The sequence below is a fragment of the Physeter macrocephalus genome, chromosome 21 (assembly GCF_002837175.3).
Source record: "Physeter macrocephalus isolate SW-GA chromosome 21, ASM283717v5, whole genome shotgun sequence".
In the NCBI taxonomy this organism is placed as follows: Eukaryota; Metazoa; Chordata; class Mammalia; order Artiodactyla; family Physeteridae; genus Physeter; species Physeter macrocephalus.
The window spans coordinates 73479744-73501174 of NC_041234.1; the positions used below are offsets into that span (position 1 = coordinate 73479744).

Consider the following 21431-nt stretch of genomic DNA (forward strand, 5'->3'; position numbering starts at 1 on the left):
CTAGGTCTGAAGTGGGTCTCTTGTAGACAGCATTTATACGGGTCTTGTTTTTGTATCCATTCTGCCAGTCTATGTCTTTTGGTTGGAGCATTTAATCCATTTACTTTTAAGGTAGTTATCGATATGTATGTTCCTATTACCATTTTCTTAATTGTTTTGGGTTTGTTTTTGTAGGCCTTTTCCTCCTCTTGTGTTTCCTGCTTGGAAAATTTCCTTTAGCATTTGTTGTAAAGCTGGTTTGGTGGTGCTGAATTCTCTTAACTTTTGCTTGTCTGTAAAGTTTTTAATTTCTCCATCAAACCTGAATGAGATCCTTGTTGAATAGAATAATCTTGGTTGTAGTTTTTTCCCTTTCATCACTTTAAATATGTCCTGCCACTCCCTTCTGGCTTGCAGAGTTTGAGCTGAAAGATCAGCTCTTAACCTTTTGGGGATTCTCTTGTATGTTATTTCTTGCTCTTCCCCTGCTGCTTTTAATATTTTTTCTTTGTATTTAATTTTTGATAGTTTGATTAATATGTGTTTTGACCTGTTTCTACTTGGATTTATCCTGTATGGGACTCTCTGTGCTTCCTGGGCTTGCTTGATTATTTCCTTTCCCATGTTAGGGAAGTTTTCAACTATAATCTCTTCAAATATTTTCTTAGTCTCTTTCTTTTTCTCTCTTCCTCTGAGACCCCTTTAAGTTGAATGTTGGTCTGTTTAATGTTGTCCCAGAGGTCTCTGAGACCCGTCCTCAATCTTTTCATTCTTTTTTCTTTATTTGCTCCGTGGTATTTCCACTATTTTATCTTCCAGGTCACTTATCCATTCTTCTGCCGCAGTTATTCTGGTATTCATTCCCTCTAGAGAATTTTTAATTTCATTTATTTTGTTGTTCATCATTGTTTGTTTGGTCTTTAGTTCTTCTAGGTCCTTGTTAAACATTTCTTTTATTTTTTCCTTTCTCTTTCCAAGATTTTGGATCATCTTTACTACCCTTGCTATGAATTCTTTTTCAGGTAGACTGCCTATTTCCTCTTCATTTGTTTTGTCTGGTGGGTTTTTACCTCGCTCCTTCATCTGCTGTGTGTTTCTCTGTCTTATCATTTTGCTTAATTTACTGTGTTTGGGGTCTCCCTTGCGCAGGCTGCAGGTTCATAGTTCCCGTCGTTTTTGGTGTCTGTCCCTAATGGGTGAGGTTTGTTCAGTGGGTTGTTTAGGCTTCCTGGTGGAGGGGACTGGTGCCTGTGTTCTGGTGGGTGGGGCTGGATCTTGTGTTTCTGGTGGGCAGGGCCGCATCCCATGGTGTGTTTTGGGGTGTTTGTGAGCTTAGTATGATTTTAGGCAGCCTCTCTGCTAATGGGTGGGGTTGTGTTCCTGTCTTGCTAGTTGTTTGGCATGGGGCATCTAGCACTGGAACTTGCTGGCCATTGGGTGGAGCTCGGTGTTAGCGTTGAGGCGGAGAGATCTCTGGGGGAGCTCTCACTAATTGATGTTATGGGAGGCCAGGAGGTTTCTGATGTCAGTGTCCTGAACTTGGCTCTCCCACCTCAGAGGCTCAGGCCTGACACCAGGCCAGAGGACCAAGACCCTGTCAGCCACACGGCTCAGAAGAAAAAGGAAAAAAAAAAAAAAAAAAAAAAAAGAAAGAAAGAAAAAGAAAGAAAGCAAAATTAAAAGTAATTTAAAAATTCTTTTAATTATTAAAATAAAAAAATGAAGAGAGCAACCAAACCAATAAACAAATCCACCAATGATAACAAGCACTAAAAACTAAACTAAGATAAACATGAAAATCAGAAACAAATGAGTTACAGACCGCAAACCCCAAGTCTACAGTTGCTCCCGAAGTCCACCGCCTCAATTTTGGGACAGTTCATTGTCTATTCAGGTATTCCACATACGCAAGTACATCAGGGTGATTATGGGGATTTAATCCGCTGCCTCTGAGACTGCAGGGAAAAATTTCCCTTTCTCTTCTTTGTTTGCATAGCTCCTGGGGTTCAGCTTTGGTTTTGGCCCCATCTCTGTGTGTACGTCGCCCTCAGGCATCTGTTCCCTGCCCAGACAGGAGGGGGTTAAAGCAGCGGCTGATTAGGGTGCTCTTGCTCATTCAGACCAGGGTGAGGGAGGGGTATGGTAGTCATAATCGGAATGCGGGACCAGCCTGCAGCGACAGAGGCTGCCGTGACTTTGCAAAAGCCTGAGGCGTGCCGCGTGTTCTTCCAGGGACGTTGTCCCTGGATCACGGAACCCTGATATTGGCGGGCTGCACAGGCTCCTGGGGTGTGGGGTGTGGATAGTGACCTGTGCTTGCTCACAGGATTGTTGGTGGCAGCAGCAGCAGCCTTAGCGTTTCATGCCCATCTCTGGTGTCCACGCTGATAGCCACGTGGCCACGGCTCACGCCTGTCTTTGAAGCTCACTTAGGTGGTGTTCTGGATCTCCTCTCTTCATGCACCGCAAAACAATGGTTTCTTGCCTCTTAGGCAGTTCCAGACTTTTTCCCAGATTCCCTCCCAGTTAGCCGTGGTGTGCTAGCCCCCTTCAGGCTGTGTTCACGCAGCCAACCCCAGTCCTCTCCCTGGGATCTGACCTCCGAAACCCGAGCCTCAGCTCCCAGCCCCCACCCTCCCTGGTGGGCGAGCTGACAAGCCTCTCAGGCTGGTGAGTGATCGTTGGCAGTGATCGACTGTGTGGGACTCTCTCCGCTTTGCCCTCTGCACCCCTGTTGCTGTGCTCTCCTCTGTGGTTCCTAAGCTTCCCCTTCGCCACTCCCCATCTCTGCCAGTGAAGGGGCTTCCTAGTATGTGGAAACTTTTCCTCCTTCACAGCTCCCTGCAAGAGGTGCAGGTTCTGTCCCTATTCTTTTGTCTCTGTTTTTTCTTTTTTCTTTTGCACTACCCAGGTACGTGGGGAGTTTCTTGCCTTTTGGAAAGTCTGAGGTCTTCTGCCAGCGTTCAGTAGGTGTTCTGTAGGAGTTGTTCCACATGTAGATGTATTTTTGATGTATTTGTGGGGAAGAAGGTCATCTCCACGTCTTACTCCTCCGCCATCTTGAAGGCCAGGTCCCCGCTGCCATTGTTTCTAGTGTCATTTTCTCATAAACAATGTTGGAGGTTGACATTTCGAAAATACAAGTTATGGCCTTTCAGGATTGCTTCTACTTATAATTATCTCATATACATAGGTACCAATTAGGTACCAAAAAAATTTAAAGAGAGAGAGAGACAGAAAGAGAAGGAAGGGAGGGATAGAGGGAGAGAAGGAGAGAGGAAGGGACGAAATATAGAATAATTCTCTTTTGTGTATGCCAAGAGCTGGATTTGGGCCATCAACCAGTGTTTATCCTGCCTTCCAAAAGCTGCAGTGTCCTTTCCCCAGTTCATTTTGACTTGAAAGTTTATTTTCTCACACCAGATGCTACCAAGAAAGTTGCAGGTCGATGTGAATCCTGTCATCACTTCATTTACTGCTGCAAGGCTAGGTTTTTGTATGTGGTACGTCTCTTGAATCCAGTGGGCAGTGAGCGGTGGTATGGGGTACCAATAGCATTCCTGGAGTGAGTGTGAATGCCAGCTGACCTTAGTGTGTAGGACCACCAAGGCACAAGCCTTTTTTCTGAGCTGGGACAATCCTCTGTGAATGGTGCCATCATTCTCATATCCGATAGCTTTAACACTGAATACTTAAATGCTAGCAATGCAATGGTAGCCATCATATTATAATCATCTCATTTGTAAATGTCTTCTAAGAAGTCCCAAACCAATCTGTATGCAAACCAGTGACATCTAAGTAATAAGCCCTTTATCTAGGAATGTTATCTTTACATTTTTAGCTGAAGTGTGATCCATATCACAAACTAAATAATGGATTTTTTAATGGTATCTTTAAAAGGATGCCCAAATAATCCATCACTCAGATATATCTCCGAATAGAGAAAATATCTCTTTCTTTCTCACCTCTCAGTGATATTATTGCATTAGAAGGCACTTTGAGCTTATGGCTGGTTGGTTCAGTGCACTCATTCTGTGGTGTTAATGAGGCCAAGGTTATGGAGGCCAGTAAGCTTTTGCTCTGTGTACTGACCACAGACTACCCGGAATCACTCAAGAAACACTAGCACAGATGAGAAAGATCCCATGGCAAAACCTCAACATTTCTCAGAGTCCATCCTCCCCATGGCACAGGCAGAATGTGCTCCTTGGGTATGATCTTAGGGAGGAAATGAGTAGGAGCCTGGGAGGCCCCAACATCTACCTCTGAACAAAGCAGGCCTGACATTTAGGCATTAACTGCATGATAAGCCCCTGTCATACCATTGATTTGCTGTGTAACCTTCATCACTAAAGCAGAGATAATAGGATAGAATGAAATGCACTTACCTCCCGGGGATGTTGTGTGAATTAGCAAATTAACGAGTGTAAAGTGTTAGCATTTATGTAAGTGCTGGTAGTTGTCATTATTTCTAGGGACCTAGTCTCATTCTAAATAGAGAATCTAAGTGCATTATGCTTTTGTCAGAAAGGGATTCTCACCGACATCAGTTGCATTTAAGCTGAGCATAAAACAGAGGTGATAATAACATAGTAGTGATCATCACAATGCAGAGCTGTAAGCCTTTTTCCTATTAAAGCTAAAACAACTATTTTCAGCAACTTTCAATGCTTTTAAACTTTGCTTTCCAAGCTTTGTGCCAACAGTTCTCTCTACAGTGATTATTTTTCCTGTGACGGGTGAGGGGAATGGGACCTATTCATTATTCAGTCCCATAATGACTATATAATGTATTGAATTTGTTTACATCACATAATCAGGCAAAGACTTGGTAGCTGATTTGATTGCCATATATTGCAATCATTGTAAAAAACAAAAACTCTTTTTTGCTCTGCCCACGCTGGTGTGCTCTAGAGATAGCCAACATACAGATTGAAAACTCATGGGGAATTGACGTGCTTTCCAACAAAAGGCACTGTACATAGATCCTTTCAATTTAACATCTTTACCAAGGAATTTTGTTGTCGCCTGCTATTATTTCCAAGGGGACTGTGCTTGAGCGAATTCTTGCATTTCTTTTATCACTCTGACTTCACTTACCAAGAAAAGTCATTTAATGCTGATTGCAAACTCTTGAACTCAGCCTGGGAGCTGCAGCATGAATGCCTCAGATCTTGGCTCCTTGTTATTTACATATTCATTTGAAGTAATTTTTCAGGACTGTTTGAAAACCTCTCTCTCTCAACCTGACATCACATAACAGCTGGGATCTAAAGCTCACCATGTTTTTGGTTCTTTTTCTCTTTGTCTTACAGATAACAGACGAGTACCTTTGGAAAGGTCACGCTCTCGCCACAATGAAGCTATCTCATCTAAGAAGTGATTCCTGATGCCAAAGAATATGAAAATACTTACTTACTTAAGTAAATAAAATCATACATTTTGGGAAGAACAAAACATGCACTCAAGGGATGGAGAGGAAATAAATAAGTACATTTCTGCAAAGAGCAAGCTAAGCTGGTTGCAATAGCGTGCATATGTAAAGCTATTGCAAGACTCCTCCCACAGTTATACTAATACGAACACAATTACCAGGATTATAAAACATGCATTCCCTTTTAGTGTAAAGATGTGTATTATTTGTTACTGTGTGTGGCCTGACCGTGATGATGAAAAAAGTGTAAGAAATTGAAGCGTTCCAAAGAAAGACTTTCAAAACCATTCATTCAGTCTGTCAAAAATGTATATTATCACTCAAATTTGAAGTCACCCCCCCGCCCAAAAAAAAGGAAGAAAAGAGAAGAAAAAGAATAGAAAGAATTAGTCAGTCAGTGTCTACTTCTGATTCCTGTTTTATATAGAAAAGGAAAAAAAAGGCCAGTGAAAATGTGTGTGTTAATGGTTTGGAAAGGCACTGCTATTGCACACTCTATAAAAGAAGCCATTTTTGGAAACTCAGAAAAAGAAGAAGTACTGCTTCACCCCCCCACCAAGTTACTTAGAATCTTATCTCAAGTGAAAGTTGATGGATTCATCTGCTTCGGCTGAAATTAAACTTATCATTAATCTAGAGTTTCAGCATGATATTGCAGGCACTTATCATCACTGCTAAAAATAAGCCAAAAAGTTTAACAGCAGCAGTCAGAGAAAGTGATTTAAACTTTATTTAAAGAGGTATTTTCTAATTAATTATGCACATATATCTACTTTATACAAATACTTTATATGGCTGTTTTTGAGAAAAACCTCGCATTTTAATGTTTATGCTAGGGCTGAACCTGCAAATTCTGTTACCTTTATTCAGATTTTTAAAGGTAAATATTGCTCTCTATTCTCCGTGGTTTATTTCTTCTCTCTCTTGCTTCTTTCTCCCACAACCCCCTTAAGGCAGGGAATAGAGTTCTAGGCGACCTGAGGGGAAAAAGATTTCTCTCCGCAGGAGGCAGCAGAAAACTGTCCGAAAGGTCAGTTGTTTTATCTGCCTTTCTACTCCCCTTTCCAGTTCCACCGTGGTGATCTGAAGAAGAAAAAGAAATTATATGATGTATGTATCTGTATATATGTGTATATATTTATATCTCCTGCTACAATAATTAATTCCACATCCCAGTGACTAAGTGAACTTCTCAATCATCATCATACTTATTTACCTTATATTAACAAATTCAAATGATGCTGCCAAAACAACTGTAGGAGGAAAAAACAGGCTCTACATTTTTCTTAAATAGATGAGGGAGGAAAAGTTATACTTCTTAACTTGTCTGTCTATTATTTTTAAAAATGCATTGTAATAATGTGGTATAACTTCTCTGGACTAACTAATCCATGCAGATGATTGTGATTATTGTAAAAGATTTCTTATTATTTGTATATTTCTTATAAAGAAAATCCTATTTCTACTTCCTCCAAAGCACATTATAGACATTCAGAAAGAACAAGTGACTGGCTTGGCAAGTCACTCCCTGAGCTAATGTAACCAAGTGACCAATAGCTCACAGTTTTTCCTTTTTATAGATGATGTACAGTGATTCAAACTGCTGCCTTTTCCTCCAGTGCATTCTTCCTTGGGTCTTATCCTTTACAAAGCTCTGAAGCTGCTACAATAGAGAAATCAAAAGCAGTAACAGGATCTGAGATTTTACAATTTTATCCTATCATCTATATCTATCTTAAGACGACACACACATATGCACACACACAAACAAGTTTAAGGGACATATCAATTTCACACACTTTTTTTTAACAGTAACAAACAACAACAACAAAGATTTAGGTTCTACTAATTTATGTAAATACTTAATGTATGTATTTTTAACTTTACAAAGTCTTTTCTGAAATCTTCATGGTATGGCTTCTTTGAGTCTTTTGATAGCTTTTCAGACTGTTGGAAAATGATATTTTGAAATATTCACCCTGACTAATATTTAGGGACATTTGCCATGCCATATTATCAGGCTGGTCAAGGTGGACATACTGATGCATATCACCTTTTCCAGATGTGAACTTGCCTTATTTTTTAGTTTGTGGGGGAAAAAAAAGTACTATTATTGATAAATTATATATTTGTATTTAGAATAATTCCACATGCTTTTCACAAACATTATGAGACCATTCAGGGTCTTTCACGAAGTTCTGATAACTCAATTAAAGGGTTTGCTTCCCAGATTTATGATGGTCCTGCTCTAGCCATTTGCAGTTTTGTTTTAGATTGAAAATAATTATCACCAGAAAAAAGTACATAGTGAGTGACATTTTTAGTATAGAACCAAATTATACTAAAGTCTTTTGTTTGTTTGTTGGGTTTATTACTGCCACATGTGAGACGCACCAATTTATGCAGATTTTCTTCAGAATGTTTTTTAAAAGTGCAAAACCCTTCAAAATGTTTTTGTTTACTAGTTGTATTAGTTTCCTTTGGCTGCTGTAACAAATTACTACAAACTTGGTGACCCAACATATCAGAAATTTATTCTTTCATGGTTTTGGTGGCCAGATGATGTCCAAAATCAAGGGCCATGCTCCCTCCAGAGGCTCTAGAAGAAACTCTTCCCTTGCCTCTTCCAGCTTCCGGTAGCTATTGGCATTCTTTCTTTGGGTTATGGCCATATCTCTCTCTGCTCGGTCTTCACATCACCTTCTCCTCTGTGTATTTAATCTCCCTATGCCTCTCTCTTATAAGGACACTTTTGTTGGAATTTAGGGCCCACCTAGATAATCCAGGATAATTTCATGTGAAGACCCTAAACTTACTTAATTACATCTGTAAGAAAGACCCTTTTTCCAAAAAATGTAACAACATTCATAGGTTCTGGGGATTAGGATGTGGACATATCTTTTTGGAGGTGACCTTTAGCCCATGACGGTCTGCCCTCTGGACCCCCAAATTTATGTCTGTCCCATGTGCAAAGTATATTCACCCTATCCCAACATTCCCAAAAGAAGTCTCAACCCTTTAAGTCTAAAATCTCATCCAAACATCTTCAGTTCAAAAGTGCCAAAGCTCACCTAGATCATCTAAATCAGCTATAGGTGAAAACCCTGGGGCAAAATTCCTTTGCGTCTCTGAATCAGTGAAACAAACAAGACATCAACAGGGCCCCTGCTTCCAGAATACAGTGGTGGGACAGGCATATGATGATTGATAGTTATAGACGACATTCCTATTCCAAAAGGGAGAAAATGGAACAAACGTAGAAAGGAGTCACCTGTCCTGATGCTTTTCAGAATTTGGCCAGGCAGAATCCCCTTAGGTTTCAAGGCTTGACAATAATCCTCCTTGTCTCGGGGCTATACCTTTTAGGCCTGCAGCTCTGGCCTCTTGGCCCATGGATCAAGTCTCTGCCCCTGTGCCCATGGCTTGTACTTCTGCCTCTAAACCTGCAGCTCTGCCCTAGGGTTGATCTTCTTTTCTATCAATCATCAAAGGGTATCACCTCTTTGCAGCTTTATCATCAGCCTACTTCCTGCCTGTAAAGTTTTGGTAGTCTGACCGCCTTCTCTCATTTTGTCCTGTCTCTGTCCCTTTCAGGCCAAGCTGGAACTGTTTCCGCTGGTGTAACTTTCTCAAAAACTTTGTGGGCTCCCCGTATATATCATATTGATTTACTAGTGAGACAAGAGAGTCCTCACAGATCTTTGCCAGATAACACCACCTCTGTTCCTGGCTTCTACTGAGATGATTGAGTGGATCAGTGAGTCAATGCCTAATCGCTACAGCACTAGCCAAAGGTTATCCAGCCTTGGCCTTATCTCCAGAGCACACTATCCACACTATCCTAACAAACAGTGAATCTTCATTTTAGCATCTTTTTCAATCTGAATAGGCTCAGAATTTCCTGAATCATCAAGTGCTGGGTCCTTTCTGCTTAACAGTTCTTGCTTCAATTTATCCCTTTCCTCTTATATATTTTACTCTAAGCTCAAGAAAAAAACCAGGCCATACCTCCAGTGCTTTGCTCTAAAAATTTCCTCAGCTAAATATCCAAATTCATCACTTACTTACAGATCTACTTTCCACACAACAACAGTTGGAGGCAATTTGGATAAGCTTTTTGCCGCTATATAGCAAGGATCACCTTTCCTCTAGTTTTCAATAAAATGTTCCTCAGCTCCTTCTGAGCCCTCACGAGACGCGCCTTTAACATTCCTATTCTTCCCGACAGTCTGTTTAAGGCAGTCCATGCTTTTTCTATCAATCACATACGTCAAAATTCTTCTGGCCTCTACACATGATCTAATTCCAAAGCCACTTCTACATTTTTGGGTATTTGTTACAGCAGTCCCTGACTGACTTCCTGGTACCAAAATCTGTAGTTTGTTGCTGTGGTTGCTGTAACAGAGTACTCCAAACATGTTCACTTAAAACAACAGGCATTCATTCTCTTACTGTTTTGGAGACCAGAAGTGGTAAACTGAGGTATTAGCAGGGCTATACTCCCTCTGGAGGCTCTAGGAGAAAACCTGTTCCTTGCCTCTCCCAGTTTCTTGCGACTGTCATCATTCCTCGGCTTGTGGCCACATCATCTCTTTCTGCTCTGTCTTCATTATCAATATCACCTTTCCCTCTGTATGATGTCTAGTCGTCTACCTCTGCCTCCCGCTTATAAAGACACTTGTGAAGGCATTCAAGGCCCACCGGTTTATCCGTGATAATCATCTCCCCATTATTTCAAGATCCTTAACTTACTTAATTACATCATCTGTGAAGACCCTTTTCCCAACTAAGTTAACGTCACGGGTTCTGAGAATTAGGACATGGATGTATCTTTGGGGAGCCACGTTTCAGCTCCCAACACCACTAGTCATTGCACATAAATGTACTTTTCACATTTTGAAATGCATCCTTGGTGCTCAAGCCAAATTCAAGGTTGTCGCTAAGAGCTATTGTATGCGCAGGCTACTGCATGCTTTGATGTTAAATGGCTGAACAGGCTATTCTTAAATTCAGTTGATACTTTTGTCACTGTGGCCAATTAGCTTGAAAAAATAATTGGTTCCAACTTTGAGCTCTGGTGTATCTTCTCTGCCCCTTTTTATGGAGTCTTTGACCGAATGTTTTCTATGATTAATAAATAATGTAGGTATAAAACTACCTCTGATACAGAAGCATTCTTTACAAAAGTTTATTTTAGATATTGTGACTCCCTCAGCTGAAAGGAAGGGTGACAGCAAAACCTGTTTGAATGGATATTGAGGGAGATTGTGCCCATACCAAGACGCTCAGAAGTGTTTCAGTAGCAGTAGAACTGTGGATTCATGTTCTCGTTTTGCCTCGGCATAAACACCTGTCTCTGCAGGACCAAGAATGACTTGCAACCTATCATCTGTAATGCATACTTACTTATTCAATAAAGTTAAGGTTACATTAAATGTTGTGCTGCCTATGATAATTAATACTAAGGATGGGTGAAAAGGCACAAACTGAAGAAGTATAAAGAAAGACGCAATGTAAGAACAAACATTCTAGAAGGAGAAGCTTCAACTTAACAGAAGTAAGTACAAAAGTATTTCTGTAAGGACCTGGTCAGGTGGAAATCATGGGATATAGTCAAAGACACGCCCACCTGTGGGAATCATAAGATTTTCTTTAAGTAATCATCTTTAGCACTTCTTGCCAGCGTAGTGGAGAGATGTTTGCACAACTTACTTAAAAGTCCAGAAGAGAGTCAGAAGGGTGATTTACATCCTCCAGAGAAACTGTTGTTTCTACAGAAAAGGGTTTTTTACCGTGATGATGATTATAGAATGAAAGTAAATGGGCTTCAAATGCTCAGAGGGGTAAAAATCTGGAATTAGTCATAAAGGATTTTTAGATACTTCTTATTCTCTGGAGGGCTTTCAAAAGAATCTCTCATCATAAGTGGGCTGACTTGACTTGAAGATGGAGGGTTGGACAAGGTAATAACCAGGTCTATAAATGATGATATGGTCCAAAGTACCTGGCAAGACCATTGTTTCCCTTGGAATGGTTTGCTCCAGGAATCAAAAAAAAATGGCTTTTTCTCCCCCAGAGACCCAAGCAGGCAAACTCCTTTATAGGGAGTCTGAAAACCTTAGTATCGACAACTAGGGGAATTCTAGCTTAATGCTAAGAGCTCAAAGGAAAATGGAAATCTGGAAATAATTGATATATATGCAATGCATGTAACATGGTGTATAGTTTTGATTTATAGTAAAAAGAAAGCTATAGCCAAAGATCCCATTTACAGACTGAGTTTATTTAGATGTCTAGAGTGAGTCCCAATAGCCACAAATAAAATATTATCATAGTTAGTATCCACTGCAGCGAAAAACAACTTGCAAATTCATGAATTGTGCAAATCACAACTTTGTTCCTAGTTCTTGGAGATTAGCCAGCATTCAGACTTTAGCCATGATGACCTTATAGCTTGGCTAATAGACGTTCAGCCAGTATTTTTACCTATATTTTGGCCAAGGTGCAGAAAATATTTTCACCTTTTGATGTGTATGAGCAAAGCACAAGGGCTCTTATCATATTATTATTAGAAATATTAATAATAAACCTTCAACTAACTTCTCTACTTTGCTAAAGGCTCCAGTGTGGCTATTCTAATCACCGAGTGCCCGTTCAGTGGACATCATTACTTTTCAGGACACCATTATGAATTAAACACAGCTCCTGCCTCCAGGGATCTCACAGTCTAATGGGAGATGGCACATGTACAAAAAGAAAGAACTGTAATTCAAAGTGGAAAGCGCGTGCTCAGTGTCGTAAAAGAGTGGTACAGATAAGGCCTAGGGGAGTTCAGAAAAAAACAGTTGACTTAGGTGAGGTGGGTATTGAGGTGGAAAGCAGGTATCAGCATAGATTTTTTGGCACTGGTGGCATTTGAAATGAAATTTGAAGGGTAAGTAGGTTTGGATATGTCAAGTTTTTATTCATTCAGTCAAAATTTAATGAGCACCTACTGTGTGCCAACCACAGTGCTAGGCTCTGAGACCATAACAGTGAACTGGACAGATGTGGGCCCTATTCTCATGGAACTTACCGTCTTTTTGAGGAGGGAGGGAAGGCATGGGCAGAAGTACAAGCTTTGATGTGCATATGCAAGGAATATGGAGCAATTCGGTTGGACTAGAACTTAAGGTTCCATGAAAGGCAGCAGTGGTTGTGTGGTTTGGGCTTGATTTTTAAAATGTTGGGGAATACTGAGGGATTTTGAGGAAAGAAGTGACATGGAGCACTTAAGGAAGATGGTGATGGAAGCTCTGTGTAAGACAGATGGGAGAGGTCACAGAAGGCCAACTTTGTTGGAGGCAACTGCAATAATATTTTTTTTTTTTTGCAATAATGCTTCTTTTGATAATTAATGAAGGCCTGAACTAGGATAGCATCAGTGGGACAGATCCAAGTGGCATCTAAATAACTGGCAAATCAATTAGGTGTTGAGGGTGTGAGGAGAGGAAAGATTCAAATCTGACACCAAGGTTTCAGGCCTGAGTGACTGATGGGCTACTTTCAACAGAAAAAATTGAACACAAGAAGAAGAGCTCATCATTGCAGTGATACCATGGATGTGTACAACAGCTGCAGCTCTGACACTTGATACGCTCCTACTATCTGTGTTGTTGAATGGCTCAAACAAATCTCATGATGTACAAGTAGCATCAAGTCATGAAGACATAGAGCAGGCAGGAAAAAACGATTCCACACAAGAGCATATTTAGTGATACTGTAGTGATTATGGTAGTAAGGACCAGGGTAACCTCTCAGGCATATGATGATTGATAGTTATAGACGACATTCCTATTCCAAAAGGGAGAAAATGGAACAAACGTAGAAAGGAGTCACCTGTCCTGATGCTTTTCAGAATTTGGCCAGGCAGAATCCCCTTAGGTTTCAAGGCTTGACAATAATCCTCCTTGTCTCAGGGCTATACCTTTTAGGCCTGCAGCTCTGGCCTCTTGGCCCATGGATCAAGTCTCTGCCCCTGTGCCCATGGCTTGTACTTCTGCCTCTAAACCTGCAGCTCTGCCCTAGGGTTGATCTTCTTTTCTATCAATCATCAAAGGGTATCACCTCTTTGCAGCTTTATCATCAGCCTACTTCCTGCCTGTAAAGTTTTGGTAGTCTGACCGCCTTCTCTCATTTTGTCCTGTCTCTGTCCCTTTCAGGCCAAGCTGGAACTGTTTCCGCTGGTGTAACTTTCTCAAAAACTTTGTGGGCTCCCCGTATATATCATATTGATTTACTAGTGAGACAAGAGAGTCCTCACAGATCTTTGCCAGATAACACCACCTCTGTTCCTGGCTTCTACTGAGATGATTGAGTGGATCAGTGAGTCAATGCCTAATCGCTACAGCACTAGCCAAAGGTTATCCAGCCTTGGCCTTATCTCCAGAGCACACTATCCACACTATCCTAACAAACAGTGAATCTTCATTTTAGCATCTTTTTCAATCTGAATAGGCTCAGAATTTCCTGAATCATCAAGTGCTGGGTCCTTTCTGCTTAACAGTTCTTGCTTCAATTTATCCCTTTCCTCTTATATATTTTACTCTAAGCTCAAGAAAAAAACCAGGCCATACCTCCAGTGCTTTGCTCTAAAAATTTCCTCAGCTAAATATCCAAATTCATCACTTACTTACAGATCTACTTTCCACACAACAACAGTTGGAGGCAATTTGGATAAGCTTTTTGCCGCTATATAGCAAGGATCACCTTTCCTCTAGTTTTCAATAAAATGTTCCTCAGCTCCTTCTGAGCCCTCACGAGACGCGCCTTTAACATTCCTATTCTTCCCGACAGTCTGTTTAAGGCAGTCCATGCTTTTTCTATCAATCACATACGTCAAAATTCTTCTGGCCTCTACACATGATCTAATTCCAAAGCCACTTCTACATTTTTGGGTATTTGTTACAGCAGTCCCTGACTGACTTCCTGGTACCAAAATCTGTAGTTTGTTGCTGTGGTTGCTGTAACAGAGTACTCCAAACATGTTCACTTAAAACAACAGGCATTCATTCTCTTACTGTTTTGGAGACCAGAAGTGGTAAACTGAGGTATTAGCAGGGCTATACTCCCTCTGGAGGCTCTAGGAGAAAACCTGTTCCTTGCCTCTCCCAGTTTCTTGCGACTGTCATCATTCCTCGGCTTGTGGCCACATCATCTCTTTCTGCTCTGTCTTCATTATCAATATCACCTTTCCCTCTGTATGATGTCTAGTCGTCTACCTCTGCCTCCCGCTTATAAAGACACTTGTGAAGGCATTCAAGGCCCACCGGTTTATCCGTGATAATCATCTCCCCATTATTTCAAGATCCTTAACTTACTTAATTACATCATCTGTGAAGACCCTTTTCCCAACTAAGTTAACGTCACGGGTTCTGAGAATTAGGACATGGATGTATCTTTGGGGAGCCACGTTTCAGCTCCCAACACCACTAGTCATTGCACATAAATGTACTTTTCACATTTTGAAATGCATCCTTGGTGCTCAAGCCAAATTCAAGGTTGTCGCTAAGAGCTATTGTATGCGCAGGCTACTGCATGCTTTGATGTTAAATGGCTGAACAGGCTATTCTTAAATTCAGTTGATACTTTTGTCACTGTGGCCAATTAGCTTGAAAAAATAATTGGTTCCAACTTTGAGCTCTGGTGTATCTTCTCTGCCCCTTTTTATGGAGTCTTTGACCGAATGTTTTCTATGATTAATAAATAATGTAGGTATAAAACTACCTCTGATACAGAAGCATTCTTTACAAAAGTTTATTTTAGATATTGTGACTCCCTCAGCTGAAAGGAAGGGTGACAGCAAAACCTGTTTGAATGGATATTGAGGGAGATTGTGCCCATACCAAGACGCTCAGAAGTGTTTCAGTAGCAGTAGAACTGTGGATTCATGTTCTCGTTTTGCCTCGGCATAAACACCTGTCTCTGCAGGACCAAGAATGACTTGCAACCTATCATCTGTAATGCATACTTACTTATTCAATAAAGTTAAGGTTACATTAAATGTTGTGCTGCCTATGATAATTAATACTAAGGATGGGTGAAAAGGCACAAACTGAAGAAGTATAAAGAAAGACGCAATGTAAGAACAAACATTCTAGAAGGAGAAGCTTCAACTTAACAGAAGTAAGTACAAAAGTATTTCTGTAAGGACCTGGTCAGGTGGAAATCATGGGATATAGTCAAAGACACGCCCACCTGTGGGAATCATAAGATTTTCTTTAAGTAATCATCTTTAGCACTTCTTGCCAGCGTAGTGGAGAGATGTTTGCACAACTTACTTAAAAGTCCAGAAGAGAGTCAGAAGGGTGATTTACATCCTCCAGAGAAACTGTTGTTTCTACAGAAAAGGGTTTTTTACCGTGATGATGATTATAGAATGAAAGTAAATGGGCTTCAAATGCTCAGAGGGGTAAAAATCTGGAATTAGTCATAAAGGATTTTTAGATACTTCTTATTCTCTGGAGGGCTTTCAAAAGAATCTCTCATCATAAGTGGGCTGACTTGACTTGAAGATGGAGGGTTGGACAAGGTAATAACCAGGTCTATAAATGATGATATGGTCCAAAGTACCTGGCAAGACCATTGTTTCCCTTGGAATGGTTTGCTCCAGGAATCAAAAAAAAATGGCTTTTTCTCCCCCAGAGACCCAAGCAGGCAAACTCCTTTATAGGGAGTCTGAAAACCTTAGTATCGACAACTAGGGGAATTCTAGCTTAATGCTAAGAGCTCAAAGGAAAATGGAAATCTGGAAATAATTGATATATATGCAATGCATGTAACATGGTGTATAGTTTTGATTTATAGTAAAAAGAAAGCTATAGCCAAAGATCCCATTTACAGACTGAGTTTATTTAGATGTCTAGAGTGAGTCCCAATAGCCACAAATAAAATATTATCATAGTTAGTATCCACTGCAGCGAAAAACAACTTGCAAATTCATGAATTGTGCAAATCACAACTTTGTTCCTAGTTCTTGGAGATTAGCCAGCATTCAGACTTTAGCCATGATGACCTTATAGCTTGGCTAATAGACGTTCAGCCAGTATTTTTACCTATATTTTGGCCAAGGTGCAGAAAATATTTTCACCTTTTGATGTGTATGAGCAAAGCACAAGGGCTCTTATCATATTATTATTAGAAATATTAATAATAAACCTTCAACTAACTTCTCTACTTTGCTAAAGGCTCCAGTGTGGCTATTCTAATCACCGAGTGCCCGTTCAGTGGACATCATTACTTTTCAGGACACCATTATGAATTAAACACAGCTCCTGCCTCCAGGGATCTCACAGTCTAATGGGAGATGGCACATGTACAAAAAGAAAGAACTGTAATTCAAAGTGGAAAGCGCGTGCTCAGTGTCGTAAAAGAGTGGTACAGATAAGGCCTAGGGGAGTTCAGAAAAAAACAGTTGACTTAGGTGAGGTGGGTATTGAGGTGGAAAGCAGGTATCAGCATAGATTTTTTGGCACTGGTGGCATTTGAAATGAAATTTGAAGGGTAAGTAGGTTTGGATATGTCAAGTTTTTATTCATTCAGTCAAAATTTAATGAGCACCTACTGTGTGCCAACCACAGTGCTAGGCTCTGAGACCATAACAGTGAACTGGACAGATGTGGGCCCTATTCTCATGGAACTTACCGTCTTTTTGAGGAGGGAGGGAAGGCATGGGCAGAAGTACAAGCTTTGATGTGCATATGCAAGGAATATGGAGCAATTCGGTTGGACTAGAACTTAAGGTTCCATGAAAGGCAGCAGTGGTTGTGTGGTTTGGGCTTGATTTTTAAAATGTTGGGGAATACTGAGGGATTTTGAGGAAAGAAGTGACATGGAGCACTTAAGGAAGATGGTGATGGAAGCTCTGTGTAAGACAGATGGGAGAGGTCACAGAAGGCCAACTTTGTTGGAGGCAACTGCAATAATATTTTTTTTTTTTTGCAATAATGCTTCTTTTGATAATTAATGAAGGCCTGAACTAGGATAGCATCAGTGGGACAGATCCAAGTGGCATCTAAATAACTGGCAAATCAATTAGGTGTTGAGGGTGTGAGGAGAGGAAAGATTCAAATCTGACACCAAGGTTTCAGGCCTGAGTGACTGATGGGCTACTTTCAACAGAAAAAATTGAACACAAGAAGAAGAGCTCATCATTGCAGTGATACCATGGATGTGTACAACAGCTGCAGCTCTGACACTTGATACGCTCCTACTATCTGTGTTGTTGAATGGCTCAAACAAATCTCATGATGTACAAGTAGCATCAAGTCATGAAGACATAGAGCAGGCAGGAAAAAACGATTCCACACAAGAGCATATTTAGTGATACTGTAGTGATTATGGTAGTAAGGACCAGGGTAACCTCTCTAGGCTGTGTTCTTTTTCTTTCCTTTTCTTCTTTTCCCCTTTCTCTTTCGCTTTCCAGTCCCTTCTCTTTTGTTTTCTTCTCAATAATACTGAAAGTCAAAACACTGAATGGCTGTTCAAAGAAAGGAAAAACTGACAAAGATTGAGTGGACATTAAAATGTACTGATTCAGTTTTGGTCCCATACTGACAGGAAAGAAAGGCATTTAGATGAAGCATAATTCATGGGAAAAGCTTTAATTAGTTCATAGCTAGGACTTCTTAAGAAGTGTCTGGTTAATATTTTAAGTCATACATTTAAGAGGTTCTTGAACAACCATTACTCTCTAAAATAACAGCAAATTCTCCTGTTTTACTGTTTTCTCAGGAATCTCTCAGACTTTCCAACTCTACTCAGGTCTATTGCCTTTATGCTAAATACCTTTCTACTCTAACAGCCATAAGGCTTCCCTCCTCAGTACGTTCAACCGCTGGGTACACGTGACACTGAATGGCTTTATTTTAGCTCATATTTTTTTGTTTTGGAAGGGGACCTGGTTTATGAATCCGCTTCATCTCCCCCCACCCCACAAATACCTTGTGTTATTGTCCCTTTGTTTTCCTACAAAAACCTGCATATCACAGTGGGAATTACATTGAAAAATAACCACATCCTAAGAATTTTCTCTTTAAACAAACAGTTTTTGGAAACCTGTGATATGTAAATGGCAGAGTGACCTAGACTTGCTGACAAAAATCAAGTAATGAGTATTTTACCCGGCTGAACAGCTGAACGACTGGTAACACTTATGGTGGTGATTGGAGGAGGGAGGGAAGGGAGATGAAAGAGGTCAGGAATAAGGCCTCCTTAGCAGAACTCAGTATAATGATAAAAATCAAAGCATCTGTTAGATGTCAATGACCTTTCAACTCTAGAGCATCTGGGATAAAAATCTGACTTGCTGTGACCTCGTATTGTGTGGTGCTTTGTACTTTCGAAAGGACTTTCACTTTTCACATCCATTATTCCATCAGCTCATTTCCTCTCAGTCCACAAGCATCCTCAAGTCTCCTCTATCTGATTAAACAACAACAGCAACCGTCCCGTGAATCTTCTCTCCTTCAAGACTACCATTGATCACCTAATTGCCAAATCCTACGAATTCCCCTTTATCCTCATCCTGCTTACTTTTTGCCAGTTTGGCACAAAATACACCTAGCCTTGTCTTCTCCCACCACTCAGAAAATTCTTCACTCCCGTTTATTAGTGGTTGTCTTCACATATTTACTAATATATAAATATTCACATATTTAGGGGTCACATGACCCCTAAATACAGGCAGTATCTCCGGTGTTCATTTGTATTGTCCCCACCATCAGGTGGTAGGCATATCCATGGCTTTGACAATTTCCCATGAGGCGGTAACTGAGATCTCGCCAGAGCCCCAGAACCCCCCTCCCTCTGTAAAAGATAGCTCACACGCTAAACTCAGCATACTCCCAACCAAATATGTTCTTCTCCAGCAAGCTGATCCTTCTCTCCAGGTTGCCCATGTCATTACGGGCACTACACTTCTCCCAGTCTCTAAGGCTAGAAACACCAGAAGCATCTTTGTACTATTCCTTCTCCCCTAATATCCAGTCAGGCACAGAAGTTGGTCTCCCTGTTTTCGGTGTTTTAGCTCTTCGACCTGTCCTTCGCACTGCTAGAGGTTGCTTCCTAAAATGCCATTCTTGATCCACTTCAAAAATTTTGATTGTTCCCCTTAATTAACAAAACTAGTATAGGCGTCAAAGTTTCCAGGAGCAGACTCAAACACAACTTCCAAGCCCCTTTACCATCCCTCCAGCCATGCTGTGCTGGATTTATCATTGGAGCCTGCCAGTGACAAACAAGCATATGATTACATCCCCAAACACATATATACATTCATGCCATTTTATGTACGTGCACTTTACTCTGACTGGTATGACCTCACTGCCCAACTTCACCCTTTTTCTCCTATTAATCCTTCAAGGACAGGTGCTGCCTTTCCTCATTAAAATAAATTGTGTAATCTAGGCTCCCATAGCCATTTGTTCATACTCCTACTATGGCCCTTATTTCATTCTGCCTTCTTACTAGAGTTAGTTGTCTGTGTCCTTGACTAAAGTGTAAGCTTCTTGATGGCCCTGACTGTCTCATTCATCTCTGGGCCTTTACACAAAGCAATTGCTCAATGAATTAATGTGTAGTGTCAACTCTCAGTGAATTAAACAAATGAAAAGGAATGTTTGGTACAGGTCATGGAAAATCATAGCTAATTTCCTCATCCAGGTGAGAATGCAGCCTTCATCATTGTCCTGGGATCTGAGGGCCTGCCTAAGGTCAGCGTTGAGGACAAGCCTCTCGAACTGTGGATGACTGGAAGTTGATTTCAGAGGAGCAGTTTCAGGAGCTGATGACCGATTGAAGACAAGGAGGAAGGCTTTTCCTCCAAGGTCAAGCTTTTAACAAGTATCTGCAATGTACACTGAGGGATTTGGCTGTACTCCAATTATGCTAATATGTTTTATATATGGGCCTCCAGCATCCAGGAACCACCTCCCTAAGCAATTTAATAAGTGTAAATATCAAGGCAGAGTTGTAAATGTGGAACTTATTTGTAACGTACCAACCTTGTTATTATCAAATGTCATGGGATATAAGTCACGGCAATTATGCTGCCTGCTTTTTATTACGTTTATTTTACTTTTTAAAAGTGCAGTATATCCCCATAAGCTTCCCCTCTCCTGCCCTGCCAAAGGAACCTGCCCTGGCTGTGTGTTCTGCAGGGTCACAGGATTAAAGAGCATCCCCGGAGGAAAGGGTCATTGACTCCACCCACTGACACGTAGCCTCGACCTCAGGCTTCACTGCAGCTTTCCGTAACTCAAGCTGTGGGACCTAGTGGGTTTCTCAATACAAGAGATTTCATGATATAAAATACACAACTGTTGCTTCCTCCTCCCTCCTGCCACCTGAGCATGTGTGCGTGTCCCTGTCATGAAGAGGCTGGCAGTTTTGCACAAAGCCTTCAAACTCTTGATTGCCAGCTTGGTGTGATACAGTCCAGAGCCACCTCTTAAGTGGTCTCTTGGCAGGTGAAAGTGAGGGGGAGTAGGCCTGATTTTTTGTTTGGTTTGGACGGGAAAAGGACCCACTACACCCAGCCCATAACTTCTATTTCCCAGTTGTCTCTTTCTCTCCCCCTCCTTTCCACTTTTCACTAAATTGCAACAACCACTCAGAAGGGGAAGGGCAGGTGACTCTTTTACTCTGTGTAAATAAGCATTCTATGGCAACGGTCCTCTTTTCTTTCAAAGGAGCCCTTCTAGTCTATCTGTGGTCTTCCGCAGGCCTCCCTGGTATTAGGCAGGAAACCTGCCAGGCCGCAGGCCTGTTGGCAAGTGAATCTGTTTTTAAGGGTTTTGAAAAGTGCCACTGCTTTCAAAGTTTCCTTGAAAGAGAAGGACAAAACACAAAAAAAGTAGTTGATCCTTGCACCCAGGAACTTCTTTTAGGAGCTTTATCATCTCCCCTAATTGCTACACCCCCCCACCTTCTCAGTTTATGATCCAACAACCAGGTTAACAATAAGCTATTCATTTGTTCA

At 40.9% G+C, this 21431-nt stretch overlaps 1 protein-coding gene across 9 annotated transcripts in view; it reads left to right on the top strand.

Annotated features, from left to right (window-relative positions):
- The window catches only part of DIAPH2 (diaphanous related formin 2), a 919875-nt gene extending 899746 nt beyond the window's left edge, over positions 1 to 20129 (top strand). For 7 of the 9 annotated variants that reach the window (XM_055081632.1, XM_055081633.1, XM_055081635.1 and 4 more), the window contains one exon: positions 5295 to 10799. In XM_055081632.1, coding sequence (XP_054937607.1) covers positions 5295 to 5362 — 68 coding nt within the window. In that variant the 3' untranslated portion in view covers positions 5363 to 10799. Of the gene's footprint in view, positions 1 to 5294; positions 10800 to 20113 lie in introns of those variants that run through there. The other 2 variants (XR_008616350.1, XR_008616349.1) reach the window with 2 other exon arrangements.
- Positions 20130 to 21431: the final 1302 nt, after the last annotated feature.